Genomic DNA, 23,611 nt, shown 5'->3' on the forward strand with positions numbered 1-23,611 from the left:
AACAAACCATGGAAGGAAGGAAGGACAGCAATCCTATTTCTAGATAAGAAATAGGATTGCTAAAAAAATATTTATTTTTTCAATACCGTGTCTAAATATAATATAGTTCTAAAAAGGTATGAATTATTGCAAGAGTTGGGGAGATACAAATAATTTGAGATCTGGGTTAGGACACAAATCCCAATGTCACCAAAGGTAATTTGTTAAATTGTTCAACAAGCTGAAAGATGAGATGAACATGTATTTCTCTTCAAATCTAAACTATTAAAGAATTTACAGTTCAGATACTTATTCAGACACAGACATTTCTTGTAAGACGAGTAAAAGCCATATCTTTTATGGCCAATATATATTTTATATACATTTCTCCACCTCCACTCATCCATAAATATCCTGCTGCTACCTCATTTGTTCAGATGATTCCTCACTAAACCACAGGAAGCACAGTGTGCCATTAATTATGTGTGTCACATGCTCTCTTCTGTTATTTAGTACAGTTTTATGCTGCTTTCATCACCAGTACGATGTCGCCTGCTGTGCAGATCTGTGCAGCCTCCGAACAAAGTGAAAACAAATTCACAACAATTCTCCAGTTCACTTTCTCCATTGAACCCACTGCAATATTTCCATAAAGAGTAATCGACAATAAAAAGAGTTTGTGGTGTCACACTCTAAAGGGTCCTGATGGGAATTTTATTTTTTAGGAGACTTTAAAGATCCAAGTGGCCTTTAAGCACAAGTACAAGTTGTGTGGGTGGTCAGTAAGATAAGCTATAGTAATTATTATCCTTTAAAAACACACATTTACACAAACAACAAACTGTACGCAGCTGTGGTACAGCAGGTGTCACACTTCAAAGTGTCCTAATGGGAATATGACTTTTCAGGGGAGCTAATGGAGAAAAACTGACTTTAAGCTGCAGTTTATATTAGACAGCAGGAGTAGTAGTGGTGGTGGTGTGTGGTCAGCAGGAAAAAGCTGTCATGGGAAATGATTAAAATGTTCTATTCTTAGTGCACTGATATACTACAGAACATTGCTTGTGCATTTACACTACATGTTTTTGCTTTTACTATACCGGGTGTTTGTGTACACCCACAAATTTCACACATGTGCTGTTGGCACGTTAAGATTGTGTGAGAACATGTTTTTGCACGCAGATGTCTGTATTAAAAGTTATTAGTAACGCCTGTGCTTTTCCTTTAAAGGCAAGACAAAAGCAAGCTCTATACGCCCAAAATCGCAACGCATGCACCTACTGCGGCATCATTTTGAAACACTGTAACCAATTCTCTTAATGCGCCAAGTGTTCATCCTCTCAGGAGCTTGAATGTGCTCTTTACATCACTTGGAAATCTGCACACCCTATTCAGTGTGTTCAAATGATCATTTGACCTGTTATTGGAGTAACATGAAGGGTCAAAAAAGACACCAGATCATGAGAAAACATCTGCTTTGGATCATTGATATTCAACTTAATTTTGCGACAACTTCAACAGTAAAATACTAGCATATGAAAGACCCAACAACTTTCACACAGCATATCATTATTATGAATATATAAGACCCTAAGAGCAGCTCCCTAAGTGGATTAGCTTTCAGTATATGCACACATTGCAAGGCACTAAAGCAAAATCCACCAGTCATTTCACTCTGAAATGCACCAAAAAAAACACAAAACAGCAGAGTCACTGCACAGCAAAAGCTCAAATCAGCTGTATCTCGTACTTACATCCCACCATCATCATGGCCACGGAGAAGATCTTCTCCCCGTCTGTGGTGGGGGCGATGTTTCCGAACCCGATGGTGGTCAGGCTGGTCATGGTGAAGTACAGAGAGGTGATGTACAGAGAGTCTTTGCCCGGGCCGCCCTCCCATTGGCCAGAACCGCTGGCGTTGTAGCGGTAAGGCGATCCGATGCTGAGAGCCAGCTGGTACAGCCAGCTGTCCATCTTGATGGTGTTGGTGGCCTCGTCGATGACCTCGTAGTCTCCGATGCTGTACCTGTTGAGGATAGCATCTACATGTTAGTGTGTTCAGGTATGAAAGCAGAGCAAGCATAACTATCCACCTTAAGACCCGTAAGATCTACCGTCTTTCTTGTCTTACATATTTTTCTTGTGGATGTTGTAAATGGATCTGCTGCGATGCACCTATAACTTTACGAGCATAGTATTGTAACAGCCCAGGAGTAAATAAGAATGTCTCCAATGTTTACCCCCGACTGCGTTGCTCTGTTTAGAAATGCATGTGGAGTTAGAATGACCCTAAATGGAGCAGTAATGGCTACAAAATATTGCTGTTGTGTTTAGTGTTATTGATTTGGAGTATTTGCAATTAAGGAATAATTGAGAAGGGATTTTGTGTTTTAGGGAAGCAGAAATGGTTTGCTATAGGGCACAAATGATTAGCAAATCACCTGATACTGTATGGAGGAAATTAAACAAAGCTTGTAGTCAGCAGAACAGCAGCAGATGCTTTGTGATTTCAGTACAGGTGGGGAGGGCTGCAGAAATGTTTAGCATATATATCCAATTAGGAACAATATAGAAGATGGGTACATTCCCAGCAGCTAGCAGGTGTGTTTAACAGCTCTAAACTGTGAGGAAATATCTAAAAATAGTTTACCAGATGCAGGCGAGCCAGTGAGCCACCAGTCCGAACACACACACCAGCAGCACCAGAACAGCAGCTCCGTACTCCAGGTAGTGGTCCAGTTTCCGAGCAACACGGCCCAGACGCAGCAGGCGGACCACCTTCAGAGAGCTGAACAGACTGCTGATGCCCTGAGGAGGAGGAAGAGGAGGAAGAGGAAGAGAAAGGAAGGAGGAGGAGGAGAGGAGGAGGAGGGGAGAGGAGGAGGAGGAGGAGGGGAATGGTTTTATGATAAGGGAAAAAAGAGAGGTGTAGCGAGGAAAGAAAGAGTGAGAAAAGAGGACACAATTAATAAACAGAACGAGAAATTGGAAAAAGTTTGATTTCTAATGTAAAAAGTCAATTGAAAACAATAGTTTTGCAGAGCCCCACCCTTCTAATGTTGCTTTGCTCTCCATTCAAAATCTGTAAAAATATAGTTAAAATAATATATCATTGGCAGATTTTTCATCAAAATTATAGTTTTTGAATGCAATTGCTCATTGATTTCCAACACATGCTGCCTAGCATTATATCAAATAATACCATCTTTATGTCATTTGGAGAATTTATCACTGTATAGCATTTGTTATAAAACACCTCCTACACATGCAATACTATATGGGTTTTAAAAGCTGTAGGAACGGCAGTTTCAGTAGATTAGAGAGTCAAAAGGTTGTATAAGCGAGGAAAGTAAATTATAGTGTAAAGGAATACAACAACAGTGTGATCAGATGTTTACAGTCTGCCCACAAATAAATAATGCTTAAAAATAGCTTCATATTCATGTTTAAAAATACACAAAGGAGTCTTTCTGCAAAAACACCTACACACAGAGTTAGTGAGAAAGGTGTTAAGATGCTCTATAACAAAAGCTTAACTTAAATCCACTTCACTGCCAGGTTTTTCTCATAATACTAATGTATTTGCTGTGGCCTTTTTGCATTCTGAGCCACACTTAAACATCCATCAAAATTACTTCTAAATTACATTTTGTCAATTGTTATGCAGCTCTAGTTCAAGGGGAAACCAGAAAACTGAGAAGACAAACTGTTATTTTCATACTCAATAGTTTTCTTCCAAAACCAGGAAGTTGACCCATTAAAACCATCAGATGAAACCTTAGATACAGATCACAGATTGTGACATTTTGTTGGCCAGTAAAGTGAAACTCAAAGCAGAGAGGAAAAGATACTTGATAAGAGACATCTTTAATTAAAACAACATTGATTGTTGCTATACTTTTCTGTGGCTATTGTTTCCTGACATCTATAATGTCTAAGAAACTGTACTTTACTGATAGCTCCCCAAGTGGTGCCAAGACTAACTCAATTTTACACCAAACTAACAAGCGTTGTGTGAGGAACTACACCACACACACCATGTGAAAACTATCCTTTGTTTACCTTTGGAGATTGTGCTACAGTATTTGTTTCACTAAAGTACAGTGGGGCAAAAAAGTATTTAGTCAGCCACCAATTGTGCAAGTTCTCCCACTTAAAAAGATGAGAGAGGCCTGTAATTTTCATCCTAGGTACACTTCAACTATGAGAGACAGAATGGGGGGAAAGAATCCAGGAAATCACATTGTAGGATTTTTAATGAATTAATTGGTAAATTCCTCGGTAAAATAAGTATTTGGTCACCTACAAACAAACAAGATTTCTGGCTCTCACAGACCTGTAACTTTCTTTAAGAGCCTCCTCTGTCCTCCACTTAACTGTATTAATGGCACCTGTTTGAACTCGTTATCAGTATAAAAGACACCTGTCCACAACCTCAAACAGTCACACTCCAAACTCCACTATGGCCAAGACCAAAGAGCTGTCAAAGGACACCAGAAACAAAATTGTAGACCTGCACCAGGCTGGGAAGACTGAATCTGCAATAGGTAAGCAGCTTGGTGTGAAGAAATCAACTGTGGGAGCAATTATTAGAAAATGGAAGACATACAAGACCACTGATAATCTCCCTCGATCTGGGGCTCCACGCAAGATCTCACCCCGTGGGGTCAAAATGATCACAAGAACCACACGGGGGGACCTAGTCAATGACCTGCAGAGAGCTGGGACCAAAGTAACAAAGGCTACCATCAGTAACACACTACGCCACCAGGGACTCAAATCCTGCAGTGCCAGACGTGTCCCAAAACATCACTGCTCTATGGAGATCTGCATGGAGGAATGGGCCAAAATACCAGCAACAGTGTGTGAAAACCTTGTGAAGACTTACAGAAAACGTTGGACCTCTGTCATTGCCAACAAAGGGTATATAACAAAGTATTGAGATGAACTTTTGTTATTGACCAAATACTTATTTTCCACCATAATTTGCAAATAAATTCTTTAAAAATCAGACAATGTGATTTTCTGGATTTTTTTTCTCATTCTGTCTCTCATAGTTGAGGTATACCTAGATGAAAATTACAGGCCTCTCTCATCTTTTTAAGTGGGAGAACTTGCACAATTGGTGGCTGACTACATACTTTTTTGCCCCACTGTATCTATCCTTTTAATTCTGAGGTTGTATGAGGCCATTGTAAGCTAACTTTTAACGCTTCACTAAAGCTTCCTGTCCATTGTACGCCTCCAATAAAAACACGACTCAAAGTGCAATTTATGGCCTCTAATAAACCCACCCACATGACAGTGCAGTGTACTAGGTTGTATTGTCCTTTATGAGCAGAGTGAAGGTTAGGGTTTTGTTGTATACATTTGGTGAACAAAACCAATAATCATGAGCGCAGAATCATTTAATCTTTTAATATAGCAAAGCATGCTGCTGTCGAATAAAGTAAGATCACATGAAACGAAATTCAGCAACCATAGCTTACACTTTGACTGTTTAGGGTAATGTTTGTTTCTGGAAACAACACTGAGGACAAGTATCTTTAACTGTGAAATAAACTATAGATGTGATGACTTTAATTCTTAACTCATCTTAAATTGTCGTCTTCCATCATGATACATTGTTATAAGTAACAACATCTCCACCCATTCTTCAAAACTTCAAAATGTTGAGGTTTAGTTGAAACATTTAAAACGGAGGGGTTTTATGTTCATATTAAAATAAAACTCAATATACTGTAATGTATACTTATCTGCACAGTTTCTATCATATTCTGTTTCTATTATTCTATATTGATGTATTCTTATGCTTGTGCTATTTTATCTGTTTTATTGTGTTGCACTGTTGGAAGAGCCTGTGACCTAAGATTTTCATTGTCATAACTGTAGCTATGCACACATGACAACAAAAAGCCTTGAACTTAATGTATTAAATCAAGTCAGGTGAAGGACCAATTTATTTACACTTATTTGTACGTTTCATAATTTCTCCAGAGAATGTCAGGCACTTTAATTCTTCTGTAAATGTCTTACTTCGTACATATCTTGGCCACAGTTCTTTAATAAAAAACAAAAATAACCTTCTCAGTAATCCAGTTTTCGCCAGGCTTTCATTTGAATGCATCACACCACAGGGCCTTGCCACACAGTCCTTCACCCCAAGAGTATTGTTGGTTAATTATTTCCTGCCCTAGTGTAGCTGACCCTGGTTCTTTATATCCTGTTCTATAACACACACTTCCCCAAACACAGCAAGCAGAGGAAAAGGCTTAACATAAACAAGAGTGATTGTTTTCAAGCCCAGAGCCCGAGGCGTCGGCACGCTCTGCACAAACCGTTTAAACACCGTCAACAAAGCCGAGCAGCCGGGGCTGTACAACCTGAAGATAAATATCTACAAACATTTAAAAAAAGAATTACTCTCATTTTGGAGCATGGAGAGAAAAATGTACACAAACAAGCCAGCAGGTTATCTAATAATATAGGATATGATGTTGTGTAATTTGTGGCGAGTTGCTCTCTACAGCCTTTTTTAAACTCCTCGCTCTTCACACCCATCCTGATGTTCCCTTTCTTGCCTTAAACTCTTGATCAGAACAGCATATGTCACCTTTTTTCAACTTGTGACCCCAATCTAACCCCACTAGCAGAGCTATGATTCGCTCTTCTGCCACACGAGACATGATTTGACTATAACATCTGAAAGTGTTCAGTTTTCATGATAGAAGGACTTGTATTCATGTACTTCAGTCAAGAGTCTTTTTGGTACTAGTCATCATCCTTGCACTTTTCTTTTAGTTGAGATTACGCTAAAAGCTGAAACACGTTCCCTGGGTTTGTAAAAAATACATTTCCCTGTACTCCAAAGTAAAACTCTAATATCTCTTAAATTCAAAAGGTATTTAGGGAGCATTCAAATAATAAAGCACCCATAAGGCTGTTAAAGCATACAAATAAATGAAACAGTCCTAGTATCAGCATATAAAGAGAACAATGCTGCAGTTTTTAAAACATTTCAGTTTTCCAACCATCTACTACACTTATAACTTGTTTATTTGATATTCAAGAAAAACCTTTTTAGATAAAAAAGGAGCTATCAGAGCAGCATAAACTGTTATTAGGGTGACTGTCGCTACGAGGGAATGTGGTCGTCTTTCAACCAGAAGGTTGTGGGTTCGATCCAGCCCATGCAGTCAACATGTCGATGTATCCTTGGGTAAGATACTTAACCCTGAGTTGCTCCCGATGGCATGGCCAACGGTGTGTGAATATGTGTGAATGTTAGGTCCTAGAGTAAGGTACACTGCTCTGTATGAATCAGTGTGAGAAAAAGTTTTTAGAGAGTACTTGTCCATGGACAAGTGAGTTTGGCATTGTACTTGTTCCGAATACATTTTTCACTTGTCCAGAATGGACAAAAATTGGGGCCACTGGAATTTTCTTCTTCGCCATCGTATTTTACATTTTCCCACGGTTTTTACGACACCGCTAACGTAAGTGAGCGGTAAGATTTTACTGCATCACACATAGGGTTGGGTATCGTTTGGATTTTAACGATTCCGGTTCTGCTTTTCGATTCCGGTTATTTTCGGTTCTCAATTCCGGTTCTTTGAGAGGGTAATAATAGTCAAACTGGAAGAAAAATATATTTATGAAAACATTAAGTCAAATCTGTATTCCTATTTACAAATCACTTCATACTGTTGAATTTCTTACGGTTATTGAATAAAATGATATCAAAATAATCTCTGCATTGTTTAGTTAGTTCTAAGTGGTGCAGTTTGAGAATGTACAATTGATGTTACACTGCAACCTGTCTGTGAGACAGAGTCCAACCACACATGTCCAACACATAGGACATAACCTAATAATAATAATAATAATACATTATATTTATAGCCTATAGGCCTAGCGCTTTTCTACAACTCAAAGACGCTTGCACGCTTCCACATGTCCTGCAACACATGCTGCAGCTGCTCACTGTTTGTAAAAGTAAATAAATAGTATTTTCATTTCAATAATGTACTTTCTATACCCTGCTTCATAAACAATACTGACATCCCTGTGCTCCTCCGAGTCTGGGGGTCCGGGGATGTGAGGACAGCGCGAGGACAGACAGGGAGGCTGCTTTACTTCATAAAGGAAATGGCGGTCAATATTAACAACACAGGAGCTAAAACGCTTAATAACCTTCATTATGTGTTAGAGAAAGAACATAAGAACGTTTGACAAAGATGAGGCTGTTAAACGGGCAGCGGATCCGCTGTGTGTAGAAAGAGAGAGAGAGAGACGCTGAGCTGCACCATGCAGTGATCAGCTGATACGGAGCGTAGAGAGAGCTGCAGTCCGCGGGGCTCGGCCTCGCCTCCTGTCCTCACAACTCTTATTATCCCGGTACCGGACAATTGTTATTTGTTCCTACTTGGAACCGAGTTTTGCTTCCCGCCCCGCCACTGTGCTACACTTCCCGCCCCGCCCCGCCTAACTGTACAGAAAGCGGCGAGATGCATTTCCTTAGGAATCGACAAGCGGAACCGAAACAAAAATGTCTAAACGAACAATGGCGGACACGTACAATTTGCGAATGACTTCTGCCTTTTGTAAACTGAATGTATCAATAATTTGTCAATAAATCAGGGCGAAAACCGTCACTTGTCCGCCGGACAAGTCAATTGAAAGATCTACTTGTCCGATATTGTAAATAACACGTCCCGGACGGTGGGACGTGTACTTTTTCGCACACTGTGAATGGGTGAACGACATGTAGTATGTAAAGCGCTTTGAGGGGTCTTAAAGACTGGAAAAAGCGCTATATAAGTGCAGTCCATTTACCATTTAATTAGTTTCAGAATTCCTTTGAACAGCTCACAGAATAGCTTTACACTGGAATAAGTAACAGTCGGGTCTGCAAAGAACATTTACTTCAGTATTTCATCGATATTGGCAGCGATCAGAAAAAATCAATAAACTGCTAACTGCTCCTTGGATTCACACGAAGTAGATTGTGGATTGGAGTCTTTCCAATGAGGTTATCGGGTCAAATGGTTTCAATGTGACTGATTAGGAGGAAGTTAATCACAGTGGGATTACTAATCAAGGATAATTAGGTTACTCGGAGATTGCCTGTATCAAAGGGTTTAGAAAACAACCAATTTACATATACTTAACCATTCTACCAGAATGTAGCTAAATGAACTCAGACTCAGACTCAGACCATGAAACAAGTGTGAGTCAGCCTCACAAAGTGGAAGAGGCTTCACGTTTAGATGTGTCACAGAACATGTCTCTAAAGATGGATCGGAATCTGAGCTCCTCCTTAAGAAATATTCTTGACCAGCCTCCACTGGACACTCACGCTTCTAAGCAGTTGACCAATCACAACGAAGCAGGCGAGCTGACCAATCAGAGCAGACTGGGCTCTGGTTTCAACAGAGGGTGAAAAGAGGTGCTGAAACACTAACCCTTAAAGCATGGAGACATGTCACAGGAGAGACACTAAATACAATGGAACCTGAAAATGAGCATATACTGTAGGGCCCCTTTAAAACACATATGGTGATTATCACAATTGCAAGGAAATATTTACTGTCACTTTAGCTTTGCCAATAAAACATCTTAAATCTTGATATGTTTATGGTGACACATGAGGTGTTGGCTGCACCTCCAGCTCTCACTCTTCCTGCAGGTTCTCTCCCCCCCCAGCCATGCCTCTCTGCAGCCACAGCTTCAAAGGCCTCCCATGGGACTCGGACCGATCCCAGCTCATACTGTATGTAAATGCCTCTAAATTAAGAAGCCACAGGAAAGAGCAACACAGATGAAAAGAGCAGGAGTCAAGAGCAATAAGCACCTGTTTATCCCGACAGCGGCCGGCGAAGTGAGACGGAGAATAGACAGAGAGTGTCCACGGGGAAGCTCTTTTCACAGCGGCAGCTCTTTCTCTCATTATTTTCTAAGCAGAAAAAGGCACTGTTGCATGGTCCTGACAGCGCCGGGGGCTTAACGTGTGTTCAGGGCTCAATCCGATGAGCATTAAAAATGTAAAAACGTCTCCACTTTTAGACGAAAGAGCGCCATGCTTCAATTGAGTTTCAATCGTCACCCAACAAGAAGTACATTCCCCAAGCAGGAGAAGCCAAAAAGCACAGGTGCTAATCCCATCACTATTCAACACCAGGATAAACGTCAAACTTTGAGGATTTTTGGCATCATAAAATGCAATTGGTTAAGCTTTTGTTCTTAACGTTGACACATTGAAGACATTAAAGATAAAGTGTGGGGATTAGTAGAGAGAAACAATAACCATCAGACTGTAGTCTCTTTCACACCGTAAACCATCTTTATATTGTGACTAGTTCTTTCTAATCCTCTCACTTCATGTCCCTCTTTAGTGGACCTTGTCCCCACAGGAAAAGCAAAGTTGTAACGAACAACTTTAACAATGACTCTGCAGTTTATTCTGCCAGTAAGTAGTTATAATGGCCGTCAGTAACTCACATCTCCCACTTCTAACAGCAAGCAGCAGGCTGAGTAAATGGCTTTTGCCACTCAGCGAGCAACATGACATGAACGCAGCATTTGTGTGTCAGTTCATCTCTCCGTCTTCAAAGGTGCAGGACTAAATAACATTTGGTGAGTCAGCCTTTTAAGCATTATGCTCTGAGCCAAGGGTAACACACTGCACGAGGATCTGAGAGCTGCTAGAAGTCTGGAAAAGTATCATTCTCATTTAACATGACTTATATAATAATGCTCTGCGGTTGGGGGCATTTTGAGAATATCGATATTGATTTCTCATGAAAACAAACACTTTTAGGCATATAAGAAAGTCCAGAAGTCTATCGTTCTTTTCATACCTCTGCAACTTTGTCTTCTTTCCTTCCACTAAATATTCCCTTGATTTTCACACCCTTCTAATGTAAGCATTCAAGATGGCTTATACATTCTTCTTCTCCTTCGTCTTCCCCTCCCTCTCTGCGTGTTTACATGCAGGGTAAATGCCCCTCGCCCCCTGACTGCACGGTGCACAGCTTCCTCCCGGCTCTCTCAGCCTGCACGCCACGCAGAAAGGTCAGCCTGGATTAGACCTTTCTTCGCCTGCCGGCACCCTCTGCGTCAGCAGGTGGCTTCAGGAGCTGTGGGGGCACTCTTTTCACACCCTTCTCCGCTGCTGCAACGTGACGGAGAACCAGCACAACTCCACTTGCAGATCTTACATCGTGTTTTTGCAGCCAGAGCTCGACTACTTCGGTTGATGTAACGGCTGACCTGTAAGTGTCTGTGTGTAGGTGTTGCTGTATTCAATTCTAACACCTTAAAAGAAAGCTCTGTTTCTGTCTTTTGTATTGGTAATAATAACATTCTACCCACATGCTCCAGAGCCAAACGCATTACATAAACGCCCAACATGAACCCTCTCCTCTTTGAGTTGGAACAGCCCCAAAAAGTTGCAATATCACAATACCTCTAGAGTCTAATACAACCGATGAAATACACACCTACTGAGATGATGTGATTAAACCCGTGAAAACCCTGCCCACATTTTGTTCGAAGAGGACATATTATACTCATTTAACTTTTGACAAAAACGCAAATTATTTGTCATTGTTTAAGCCACATATAAAAGCACTAATGTTAAAGAATTGCTTCATTTTGAGAATTTGATGAAGAAACTTTTTAAACTTTTAGTTTGTTTGGCAAAAAATAATTTGAGGGTGAAGACTTATGACACTTCATAGACTTTAAACTTAATCTGTAAAACAATAATCAACAAATCAAGGCTATACTAATAAGAAGTACTGTCAACGATAGTAATGATGACCTTAAACAACATCCATGGTTACAAATATGCAATAAGAGGTGTTCACCTACTGTATGCAGATTGTTTCCACAAAGTTGGAGAGATGAGGAAACTTCTCTAATAGAAAGGAGATAGTTATAGCCTTGGTAATGAATTGTTATGTCCTCAAAAGTCCTGTTTGTGTGCATGTGTGTGTGTGCACAGTATATACGTGAGTTGGCAGCACCTGCTTGGCATGGCTTGACAGCGTCTTGAAAAAAGACACACCTAAAAATACTTCCTGCCTGCTTCAGCTATCAAGGAAGCAACATGGGGAATTCAGTCTGCAACGAGCCTATCTCTGCCATTTTCTCTCACTCTACATCTTAAGCCGCCCACACTGCGCTCAGTCAGCATCCATCTATTCCTCCAGCCTGCTAATACGAGAAAGCAGCAACACAAATGGCAATTTAGCAAAGAGAGGAACAGTGACTCTGACTGTGCTCTGTTCTTTAGTGGCTGGAAATGTACGTGCCATTGATTTCCTTCCAGTCTGTCTCTACCCCTTGTGACAGTCAGCAGTTTAAAAAGACAGCGAGAGAAAATCTCCGCACAGCGGTAGCTCATCAGATCCATCAGCCATCGGAGAGTTTCAAGGCTGAGAGACACCTGAGCAGAGACGCAGTTAAAGACACGTACTGGAGGATCCACAACTCGATACAGCACTCAGTGTGTGTCTGTGTGCAGGAGAGCACACAGACACACACTGAGACACAAGTGCTCATACTGCCTGTGCTGCAGCACCTCTTTTCACCCCTGTCTGAAACCAGAGCCCAGTCTGCTCTGATTGGTTAGCTGACAAGCTCCGTAGTGATTGGTCAACCGCTTATAAATGTCCCGCCCTTCAGCCTATCACGTACAATGTATTGCTAGCCAATAGAAGCATGAGAGTTACATAGTGATGTCCCTTTTTTCCTTAAGTAAACAAAGGAGTCCAACTGAGGCGTCTCAGGCAGGGGGGGGGGGGCTGTGTGTCGGAGAAAAACCCTCTCTGGAGGAAACACAGGGATGTTAGCCTTTGCAGACCATTCACATGCACAAAAACCTTTACAACAAACTACAGTATAGAGAAAACCCCCAAAAGCATGATAGGGCCCCTATATCAGTATCCCATGGGAATGAACACAGAACAACATGCATGTCCTCACCAAAAGTGCCACAAGGAGAATGAAACGGAGATGTTTGAAAGTGTAACTTTGACATGGCTATAGGTTACTTTGACGATTAATTGTTGAGTTTATGACATTTTATAGTGATACATGTCCATTACAGAACATTTCCCCCAGAGCCCAATGAGAAGTCTTTACATTTATTATTTTGTCCAAAAGACAGCCAAAGCCCAAAACATTGCTAATTTTAGTTTGAACCGGCAAGAGTATGCCAGTTGTCGTCTGTTTGATGCATTAACTTGAGTAATACAGAATGTATTTTCATGTAAAATGCTTATAGGGGTTACTTCACCCACATACATATCCTGTTGTGAAAAGAGAAGGTGGTTTAAGAGCTGCTGAGAACTATTAAAAGTTTTAGGTCTAATGTTATTCAGTACAAATATAAATTGCTGAAGGAGGTGTGAAGTAATGTTTTTAGCATACTAAAATAATAGATGCTCTTAAATTGAGATGCTGGCAGCTTAAACACTGGTATTAATATTATTATTAGTAGTACTGGCGTTTAAAAACTCATGTAATTAAGCCCCCACTTGGCAGACACACAAACACACACCCACAGCATGTGTTCACAACAAATACACACCCGCTTGTGAATACATTTAATGTTCAACCATAAAAAAAAGTGAGAAATGCATGTGTACAACATTTGTTATTTTTCATTTTGCATTCAGTAGATTCCACACAAGCTGTGGTCTAATTAATTCAGAGGGAAATGAAGTGGAACATCCCCTCTAATGGACTCCAGGCCATATTGATACAACTCCTCGATATGTGATGGGTGTAAATGGGAGTTAAATAGCGGGAGCAATCCCTCAAAGAACATCAACAAAAATAACAGGTTAAGGATCTAAAACGTTCATTCCTATAATGTAATTTAACTGATTAAAATGGCACGAGATCAATGTTTCTGTGAAAGCCGGTCAGGAAAAATAAGTATCAATAAATTCAAACCAAGACCAGGAAATCATCTTCAACGCCGGATGAAACTCTCTTTAGCCACAATGGAAAATCGTAACCAAATCACACTTGATCCTAATTTAATTATACATGCTAGCAGATTTAAACACATCAGCATGTCTTTGGCATGAGTATATTGACTTTTAAAGTGTTTCAATAATGAATTTCAAGCTATCACACCACAGCCTGCTGAAGAAGACTTGTGGAAAGTTAGACATTTTCCAATTACTTTCCCATTTTCACAGGCAAACTGCCATCCATTATCTCGGCCAGAACAAAAACAGAGCGCCATCCATTAGTAATCAGTCAACTTAATGAGCTTATTAACTCAAACTGGAACCTGCTGTTTGCCTCACACACGATAAACAGCCACACTTGCAGCTTTATGATGCTCATAATGAAAATAGCTGATGTTTAGAAAGAAAGCTCTTCTATGCTGACCATGTAAGTGTGATAGCATGCTACAGGTTGCTAATTCTACAGTGCTTGATTGTTGCCATCAAATGTGGCATTTTACTAAAAAAAACAACAATATTCATCCTGCTGGGGACCCAAGGTGAAAGTTCAGGGATTCCCCCCCCCCCCCAGAGTCGACAGATTTTGACAAATCATATCCAAAATCTTTCCTCCTCTGTCTGTCCTTTCAGTCAACAAACTCAATCTAAAACCTGCTCACTTTTTCTTCCAAACACACGGTGAGAAGATAAATGTATTCCTGTCTCAGAGAGCATATTTATACTTGGCAATACGATATAAACACATCTGATCGTGAGCCATTGCATTTGAATTTGGTATGTACATGTCTAAGCCTTCTTGTTCTCCCAGTTTTAACATCTTTCGGGCGGATTTCCTTTCTTTAGAAAACTACAGCCGACGAAAGTGGAGTTTTTAAGTAGCAATTCTAAATGTATTTAGTTAGGACTACCACTGGCAACTAGTAATGTACTGTATGTATACTGATGGCTCTGGTGCATACTGTAACAGAAATTACATTGTTCTGAGGTATATGTTATAAGTGAAGGTAATAGAGTGGTGCATACATTTTGTAGACCAACTTCAGTAAGCATCACAAGGGTTTCCTCAACAACAAATATTTTTGGAATATTGCCAAGAAATCAGCTCTGTTGCAAACACACTTATAATGATACTGGCATGTTTTAGTCAGAAGGAAAATATCAAATCACCACTTTTATTATTTTGAAGTGTAAATGCAATCACCAGAAGTCAAAAGTTAACGCTAGAAAGGAGCGGCATCGCTGTTGCATAACCTCGCGTCTCCATCACTAAAGGCAGCTAACATTTGAGCTAGTTTCCATCTCTATTCTTTAGGCTTTTTAGTTACTGCTTTTAAATGTACCTACATGTTGTTCTTTAATGCGTCTCTATTGCACTTTAACTTAATGCTTGTTTTATAAAGCACTTTGAAATGTGCCATATCAATAAACTTGCCTTCCCATGCCAACCTTTCTTCCAGCCAATCAGAGCCCATGAAGCAGATTTAATAAACCCCAACCATACCTCATCCACGTTCTCGAAGGCGTTGATGATGTCGTACGGCAGGCAGGACAGCAGGTCGATGACGAACCAGGTCTTCAGGTAGTTCATGCGGATGAGCTTGGGGTCGGAGATGACCTCGCCGCCCGGCCCCACGAAGGTGGTGTGGAAGTTGAGGACGATGTCCACCAGGAAGATGACGTCCACCACGCTATCCAGCACCAGCCACACGATGTTGTTCTGCTTGGTCTTGAAGGACACGTTGTAGGGCACCATGATGGCCGTGTAGAAGGTGAGGATGAGGATGACCCAGTCCCAGGTGGTCTTGAAGGTGCAGTAGTGGAGGATGATGTGGGGGGGTGTCTTGGGGGCTTCCTGCTTGTACTGCGGGATGTCCGAGTTGAGCTGCAAAACCTGGAGAAAGAGAAGTCAATGTTTACCCATAAATCTTTATTAGGTACATTTCTACCCTGAAACTTCATTTAAAAAGTACCATTTAATTTATACTAATTAAAACAGTACATTCACTTAAGAATTAGGGCTCACTTTAGCTGCTAAGTCAGTTCCATCATTACAATGAATTCCTTAAATTCACTTGAAATAGACTGTGTAACTGTTTAATACTGCCAACTTTTAAATCTAATTCACTCTCTAACTTGCTTTCTTCAAAAACCTTTGTTTAATGTTTGATCTCTTGATTGTGATTTTTTTAGATATAATCTTGCTTTCCTTTTTAAATAAATTCTACACAATCAATTTTTTTTTATAGAAATGTTAACATTTTCTTAACCTTTCTATACATCTTATGACACAAACATAGTAATATTATAATGAATAACTTAATGCTCAGTTGAATGATAATGTATAGGATTAAAGCCAGAAACCTGTGCATTAATTTGATTTAATTGTGTTTTACTTCTGTGTATTATATTTTATTTTAGAATGTATGTGTATATAAAGAATTACTACAACAGTATATATGTATTATATTATTTAAAAAAAATTCTATAACAGGTAAAACAATTAAACTCAAAAAAGGAAGAAAAAAGGAAATTGAAATTACTTTTGAAGACAGAACTTCTCTAGCTACGTCTCACTCCTTCTAGACTTAGGAAATTAAAACGTTATCTATTTGATCTTTTTCATTCATTATTAATTCTGGGCCAGTTTTGAGCGCAAAGCCGTCATTCCTGATTAGTCCACATACACTGAGAAAAGTTGTATTTATTCAAATGTACCTCGGTACTGTTCTGTGTTGCCATGTTTATACACTATCTGATTTGGAAAAGCAACAGAGCACAGATGAAAAAGTGAATATGTGAAGGAAGGAAGTTTTACATTCAATCTTGTGAAATAGATGAAAGAGATTATGAAGGAAAAAGTAAGCCTGTACTTATTAGTTTCAAAGTGTATTCATAATTACCTACTTCTAGGTGAGTAGAGCGAGAAGTGGAAATATTGCAAGAAAATATATTGCATTTGTTTTTCCTCTCCACTTTTCATCAGTATTGATCTCTTTTGTTGCTCCGTAAAGCTCCCTGTGACAAAACTGCATAATGAATAAATGTGGCTTGAAATGAGGCAGAAAAATAAAGAAATTAGATACAGAAAATTAGATGAGAGCAACAGAAGAGTTACCCCAAAAGAAAGAAAGGAAACAGGGCCATTATGTTTCGCAGTGCAGTGATGATGACTCCTGCTGAGCGCGGCCTTTTCTGCATCACACAGACTCGATTAAATCCAACTAACAGCAGCTTGACTTCCTCTGCGAGACACAGAGATCACACATCAACCATTAAAGTCATTTTACACTAAACTGCATATTATTCTGCAGTAGATTCACTCGTATATAGTCTGCATCGCAAAATGTACAAGATCATAAATTAAGTTAATTTCAACACTCCCTGCTATGCAAAAAGGAAAACAAAAACAGCGCTGTATATATTTAAATGATCATCTACATAATACTTACAGCGGTACTTCTTGCAACTTTGACAACATGCTCTAAAAGTTACATTTTTATGAATTGTTACTCTGTAACGTGTCTTTGAGCTTCAATAAATAAATAAATAAAATGCATTAATATTATTATTAATATTGCTGTTTGATAATTACTTCTTATGCAGACAATAATGGTAATAATATTATTTATATATTATATTGTTGATACTACTGCTACTAATTTACTGCTCATACTGCTTTGAATACTAATATTGAAACTACTGCCAATACTATCAATACTACTTCTGCTGCTGTTTCATCTAGTACTAGTGGTAATATTTATATCTCCACTACAGACAATTCTTCTATAAAACATCTTAAATCTATAACTCTTTGCACTTCAAAACTACTCCCAAGAAATTGACAGGAGACTCAAAGAAAGTCACAATCAAAAGACCTTCTGGTACTTCAGCACCACGGACAGCGTCATGGATTTATCAATACAGGTCAGACTGTCTGGTATTTCAGAGCTAGGGTCGGCTTCTCACCTGAACCAACCACAGTCAGATAAGGGATGAATAGTAATGCAGCACTGAAGGTGCATTGGAAATTAGGGCTAGAGAACGGACCGAGCCATTTGCTGAGACACAGAAGGGACACAGCCTCTGCCCAACTAACTTCGGTTGTCTTCCATTGTCCCCGGTATTTAACTTTAGCTTAGAAAATGAATCCACTTCCATGACTTCCCTATGTGCAGGGTGCTTGGCTCCAGAGATGTCTCCTCCTGATGAGATAGTATTCAAAACGTACTGTAGCGTACTTCTACAGTACCCGTTACATCAGTTTCGACTCCTGTCCAATTTATTTAGCCACTTGTTAGCGTCCCCTGTTTTTATGACTTTGGACAATGGGGGGTGTTTACTGACGTCCTTTATGTCGTCGAGCAACATGGGAAAATCTCTTAAGGTTGTTTTATCCACAGACCTTATTTCAGGCGTTTAATCAAAAAACATGCTAACTTAGAGACAAGGTAAGTGGACGTTGTAAATGCTCACTAATTTCTGTGTTTTAAGACTCATTCCGGCACCAATCTATTCGCTTGGGATCTATAGCAGAAGCTAAATAAGATGTTGTTTAATGTTTTACTCTTGACTATTGATCAATTAGTTACACATAAGAAACATGGAAGTACTTCCATCACATTCAAGAGAAGTAGCCTCAGTTAGCCCTCAGTTAGCCCTCCCAGTGGGACTTTAAAGTAATAAGGCAGGCCCGCAGAGCTTTGAATCACTGCAGAAATCATAAACTAAGGAGCTGCATCTCATCTAATCCTCCTCATCAGAGCTGCCAATCAAACGGCCGCTGGTCAAGAGCCGCAGCGCCGCTAAAGAATGACACTGCTAATTAGAAACACAGCAAGCATTGTGAGGGGAGGAAAAAACTCTGCGACACTAGACAGAAGACGCCAGCTGTCCCTTTCAGGCTGCAGAGCAAATTGGATCACCTGCAAAATCTATTTAGTGCAAATAGAGAGTAGTAGCTTGTAACTTACTTTATTCTTCTGGCAACATGACTTCCTTCTTGCCTTTTAACTTTCGCTCTCCCGAGCTTATTATTTCACTTTCCTCTTCCATCCTTCTGTCTTTCTTTACTTGCACAACTTCCTACATGACTTTCTGTTTCCTTTGAAGGGCCAAAATAAAACTGTATATGTAGTGCAGAAGTAAGAAAACAGTAACTCCAAAAATCCAGCGTTGGAAGAAAGACAGTTTTAGTGTATTATAATACTATTAGCTATATAAGTTAGAAACAATGAAATACCGTGCTACTTGTACTTGTATTGCCACTTTGATTTCATTTGCAGTAGTTTTTTATTTGACTGCTATTGTTTTATTGTATAAAAGCTAGTACCCTTGTGATTTAGGATGTCCATCAAGTTGGTGGACTCACAGATAAAAACTATTTTATTTCTAAATGTAAGCACCAGAAGCCAAGAAATCCAGATGTGTAGGCATATTCTAGAATAAAGACCCAAACGTATTTCAGCGCAGACACCACACAAGACACACACGACACGACACACACACCACCTTACATATTTCTGAAATACACACCTGAAACTCATGAATAAACCAGATCGGTGGGCTCCACTAGAGAAAATAAAACATGAGCCATCTTCTCCCCCCACCCTGAAATCCATTTTCTAAATTTCTAGGAGCAGTCACAATCACACAGAGTGCCCTACAGCACCCTGCGTCTGTCTCCCCACCCAGCATGAAATATTAATGACACCCGCTCGCCGTATCAAACCGCTGCAGTTCGGGGGAAGTTAGCGTGTGAGCGAAGAGGAAGGGTGGGGTGGTTGTATTGAGGCCATGGTCATGTGACAACACTTTGCATGCTTGTGCCCGTCTATTAATGCAACGGTGTGTGGCTGCTTTAAGAAAAAAACGCTTTGTTTGCAGTACTTAATGATTTATATGAGGGTTTATTTGTGCAGATATAATATTAAGAGCGGAGTGTGCCACGGCGGCATATATGCAGTTTGTGTTTGCTGAGGTTTGTCCATGGAGCGGCCTGCAGCAGCAACAGCATATAAGTAACACAACAAAGCGCTGTTGGGACTTTTTCATTGAAGAAGCACAAAGTCAAGTTTTCAGTTTAATCCCACAAGTTTAGGATGTTATTTCTCTTAGTTGAAGATTTCTAGAGGCTTCTGATCCTTAAGACTGACTAGCGGATGCTGTAAAACTAGTGAGGCAGAATGATGACATTTTAACACTAGAACCGCCAACGGGTACATTTTACCCACAGCTGTTTCTTGATTGGATGCAACTTTTTTTCAATAAAATATTCTAGTCTCCACAGTCTGTGACTTTTCCTGAAAGTGTGTTATGTAGCACCCTCTGGGGCTAGTGGACTAAACGGCGGATAAAACTGTGGCGCGCTTACTCTTAATTGCGCCGCATAAGCGCATAATAGTGCGCCGCATTTGCGCTTCAGATGAGGAGGTGAGGCCCCCTCATAACTGCATGAACCCGTATGGCACAATACAACTGAGACTGGCTTACCTGTGCGTCAATCAAGTGGCAAATGCCATAGTAAGGATGGATGATAGTCTAACTTGAAACAAATATTTTTCAATGCCATGCGATCTACCCCACACTACCGATCGACGTATTGAGCACACCTGCACTAGAGGAAAGGGAAAACCCCAAAAAGCATGATAGCACCCTTCCAGTCTCACTTGAGAGAGAGAACTGGCAAGTTGGCATGATTATAAAATTGGTTTCTATTGGTTACAGTACATTGATATTTCTTGCAAACTGCTTCAAGACAGCCAAAAACAACAAAACCTTAGTATAGTGTACACTTTGAGGGGTATGGCAGTAAGTAAGTGAGTGCCTCACCTCCGCCAGTCTGGACGGTTTGTGGCTGACTTCATGATGGTCTATGGGCGGAGGCTTCGGCAAGCGTGTTGCGATTGTTGGTGAGCGCCCGAGTCAAGCCGCGGCAAACTTGGTCCATCCTGCAGAGAGGAGACATTAAACACATATTAGATAACATGCATCACAACATAGCTGGCTTTGTAAATGCACACAAACACAATTAGCACTCAGTCAGTGTTGTGATTAAGTTAATGACTCCAATGGGAACTTACTGGAGCTACAAAATATTCCCCAGCTTCCCTTTGTACTTGTTATTCCCAAGTGGGAGTTCAGATCTAACCCGGCGCAATGTGATCGCACCACTAGCCCTGCCTTGGTTTTTTCAGGAATCATCTTCAAATGCATCTGAATGTCCAGCAGCTGCAGGGTTTCTACTCTAGAGCCTTCAGATTTGCTTGACCTTCGCGTGTAGGCGGGAGATGAAGGAGAATTTCCCTTCAGGGATCGATACAACAAGAATTATACATTTAGCATACAAATTAAGCTTAGGGGGGAAACTACTTCCTCAGGGTAAATTTTAAAGTTTAAAAAAGTTATGTTTAGTGGTTGAGTCAGGATGGTCTGGGAGATAATCGCAAGATAAACTTGGACTCATTAGCTCTTTCAAAGGGTTATGAATGTACATGTACATACATGCTTTCAATACTAGAATTGATATTGGACATATTTTAAATATGTCATATCCAAAGTGTGGTCTATAGTGTATTTAGATTTATACTACTGTATAGTGTCTACTGTATATTTCTGCTACTGTACTTCCAAGGTGCATTTAATATTTTATACTAGTGCTAATAGTGATTATACTTAGTTAGAACAGTTTTTACTGTATATAGTTTTCATATCCGTCATATTATACTATACATAGAAATAACACTGTGCTTTAACTGCCCCGTCTTTTGCCCTTTTGGTTAACACTAACTAAATAAGGTTAAATCTAATCATATTGTGAAAATACATCACTTTTTTTGCTTTAACTTAAAATGTCTACTTTGTTATTTTTCAACTAAATGCCAGTTATTAATAAAGTGATTAAACTTCTGTTCTAGTGGTCGATAAGTATTTTATGATACTGTTTTTTAAATGTCCATTCCTGTTTTGGTCCAAACTGTTAGAGCTAGCTTTGATTATGATATTAAAACCTTTACTTCTGAGCATGCACTCTTTCTAAATAATTCAGGCCCGATGCTGAATGAAAGCAAACACAGATTACGGGTGCTCCTGCTGACACGGCTCTAAAATAAAAATGTTTGAAAGGGCAGAGAGCGGCACAGCAGAGGCACAGCGCATACAGTAGTCACTGATACGGGATCGACCTTTGAAGGGGACACATTACAAATAAAAGTGACTTTGAAATAGCTTTTAAAACCCACAGGCCTCCAGCCGTCTGTACACCCCCCCTTCCTCCACTCTTTTATTCATCCGTTCATTCCTCTGTGTGAAAAGAAGCCAAACAACACTGGACTCGTATAGGATTCATACAAAGCGTACTTAATTCACATTTTATTCTGAGTCCTAATCACTTGACTTTCCCTCCAGGGCAACTGCTTTAACTTGCTTTTGTGTAAAAAAAAAACATCTACACTTGAAGTGCGGATTCATTCATGTGATTTTCTATATGCTAATACCTAAACTTGCCTCTGAATCACTGATCATTTTCTTGGGTTGAAATTGGCTGCAGTATAATGCCTGCTCTCATTATATATTGTACAGTTGTATTGTTGGCATTTGAAAGCATTAGCCCCTTTTCACACCAAGTACTTGCCGTACTTAGTTCCCACCTTTAGGTTACCTTTATTAGTCCCCAGAGGGGAAATGTACGTTGTTCCCAGAGAAAGAGCCAAAGACAGCTTAATGTTTCATATGTTACATAATATGTTACATGCATATAAAAAGTATTAAAGTTAAAAAAAAAAAAGTTGTTATATAATAAAATAAACAGTTAAACAATTTACAAAATATACATCCTGTAACAGTTTCTTAGGATTTAGCAGCCAGGTATATATTGCAAGTTATTAACGGCATATGTATATATTGCACAAATAGCACATATTGCACATAGTATGATTGGTATTTAACAGCAAGGGGTGTTATAGTCTGTGTTGTTGTTTTATTTTTACTATTAATACTTTGTATGCATGTAACATTAAAGCTGTCTTTGGCTCTTTCTCTGCTGTAACAACGAAAATGTCCTCTCTGTGGGGACTAATAAAGGTATTCTGATCACTTTATTGGAATCATTGTGAAATTATAAAATCTAAATATGCAAGCTAACGAGAAGAAGGACCAAAAAGTCTCAACTGTTTGGATGACTCACGTTCTACTGTGTCTATCATCATTTTCTAGTTAAGATGATCCAGGAAACATAAGCGCAGCCTAAAAGTCACGTAAAGCAACAACTTATAAAACGACATTACTTATTATTATTATTAGTTATTATTATTATTATTATTATTATTATTATTATTACTACTTATTTTGTGTTTTAATATAGAAATCATGAGTATTTTAATAATGAATATTCATTCAGGAAATAAAAGTGTCAAACTAACTTGTTTAACCGGAAATATTGATCTGGTAAATGCTTAATCAATACAAAAAGAAAAATGAACACTGAAGTAGGTCCAGCATCCGCTAGCTAAAAAGGTACCAAACATTAGCGACTAGTACATTTTTGCTTCTGAAAGGCAACTTTTCATTTGTGTCTATTTTTCATTTTAAAAGTCACACAGGCTGAATGCTAAGAGCTTGTTTGATTTCACTGAAGCAGAAGTGTGACT

General features: G+C 39.5%; 1 protein-coding gene across 1 annotated transcript in view; it reads right to left on the reverse strand.

The window, feature by feature from the left end:
- Nucleotides 1–1,733: 1,733 nt before the first annotated feature.
- The window catches only part of kcnh5b (potassium voltage-gated channel, subfamily H (eag-related), member 5b), a gene marked incomplete at its 3' end in the record, with an annotated part of 43,070 nt that continues 21,192 nt past the window's right edge, over nucleotides 1,734–23,611 (reverse strand). Inside the window, 6 exon segments of the mRNA XM_034207269.1 lie at nucleotides 1,734–2,005; nucleotides 2,630–2,787; nucleotides 15,469–15,858; nucleotides 20,796–20,843; nucleotides 20,845–20,892; nucleotides 20,895–20,914. Coding sequence (XP_034063160.1) covers nucleotides 1,734–2,005; nucleotides 2,630–2,787; nucleotides 15,469–15,858; nucleotides 20,796–20,843; nucleotides 20,845–20,892; nucleotides 20,895–20,914 — 936 coding nt within the window.

This window comes from Gymnodraco acuticeps, unplaced genomic scaffold (assembly GCF_902827175.1).
Source record: "Gymnodraco acuticeps unplaced genomic scaffold, fGymAcu1.1, whole genome shotgun sequence".
NCBI lineage: Eukaryota > Metazoa > Chordata > Actinopteri > Perciformes > Bathydraconidae > Gymnodraco > Gymnodraco acuticeps.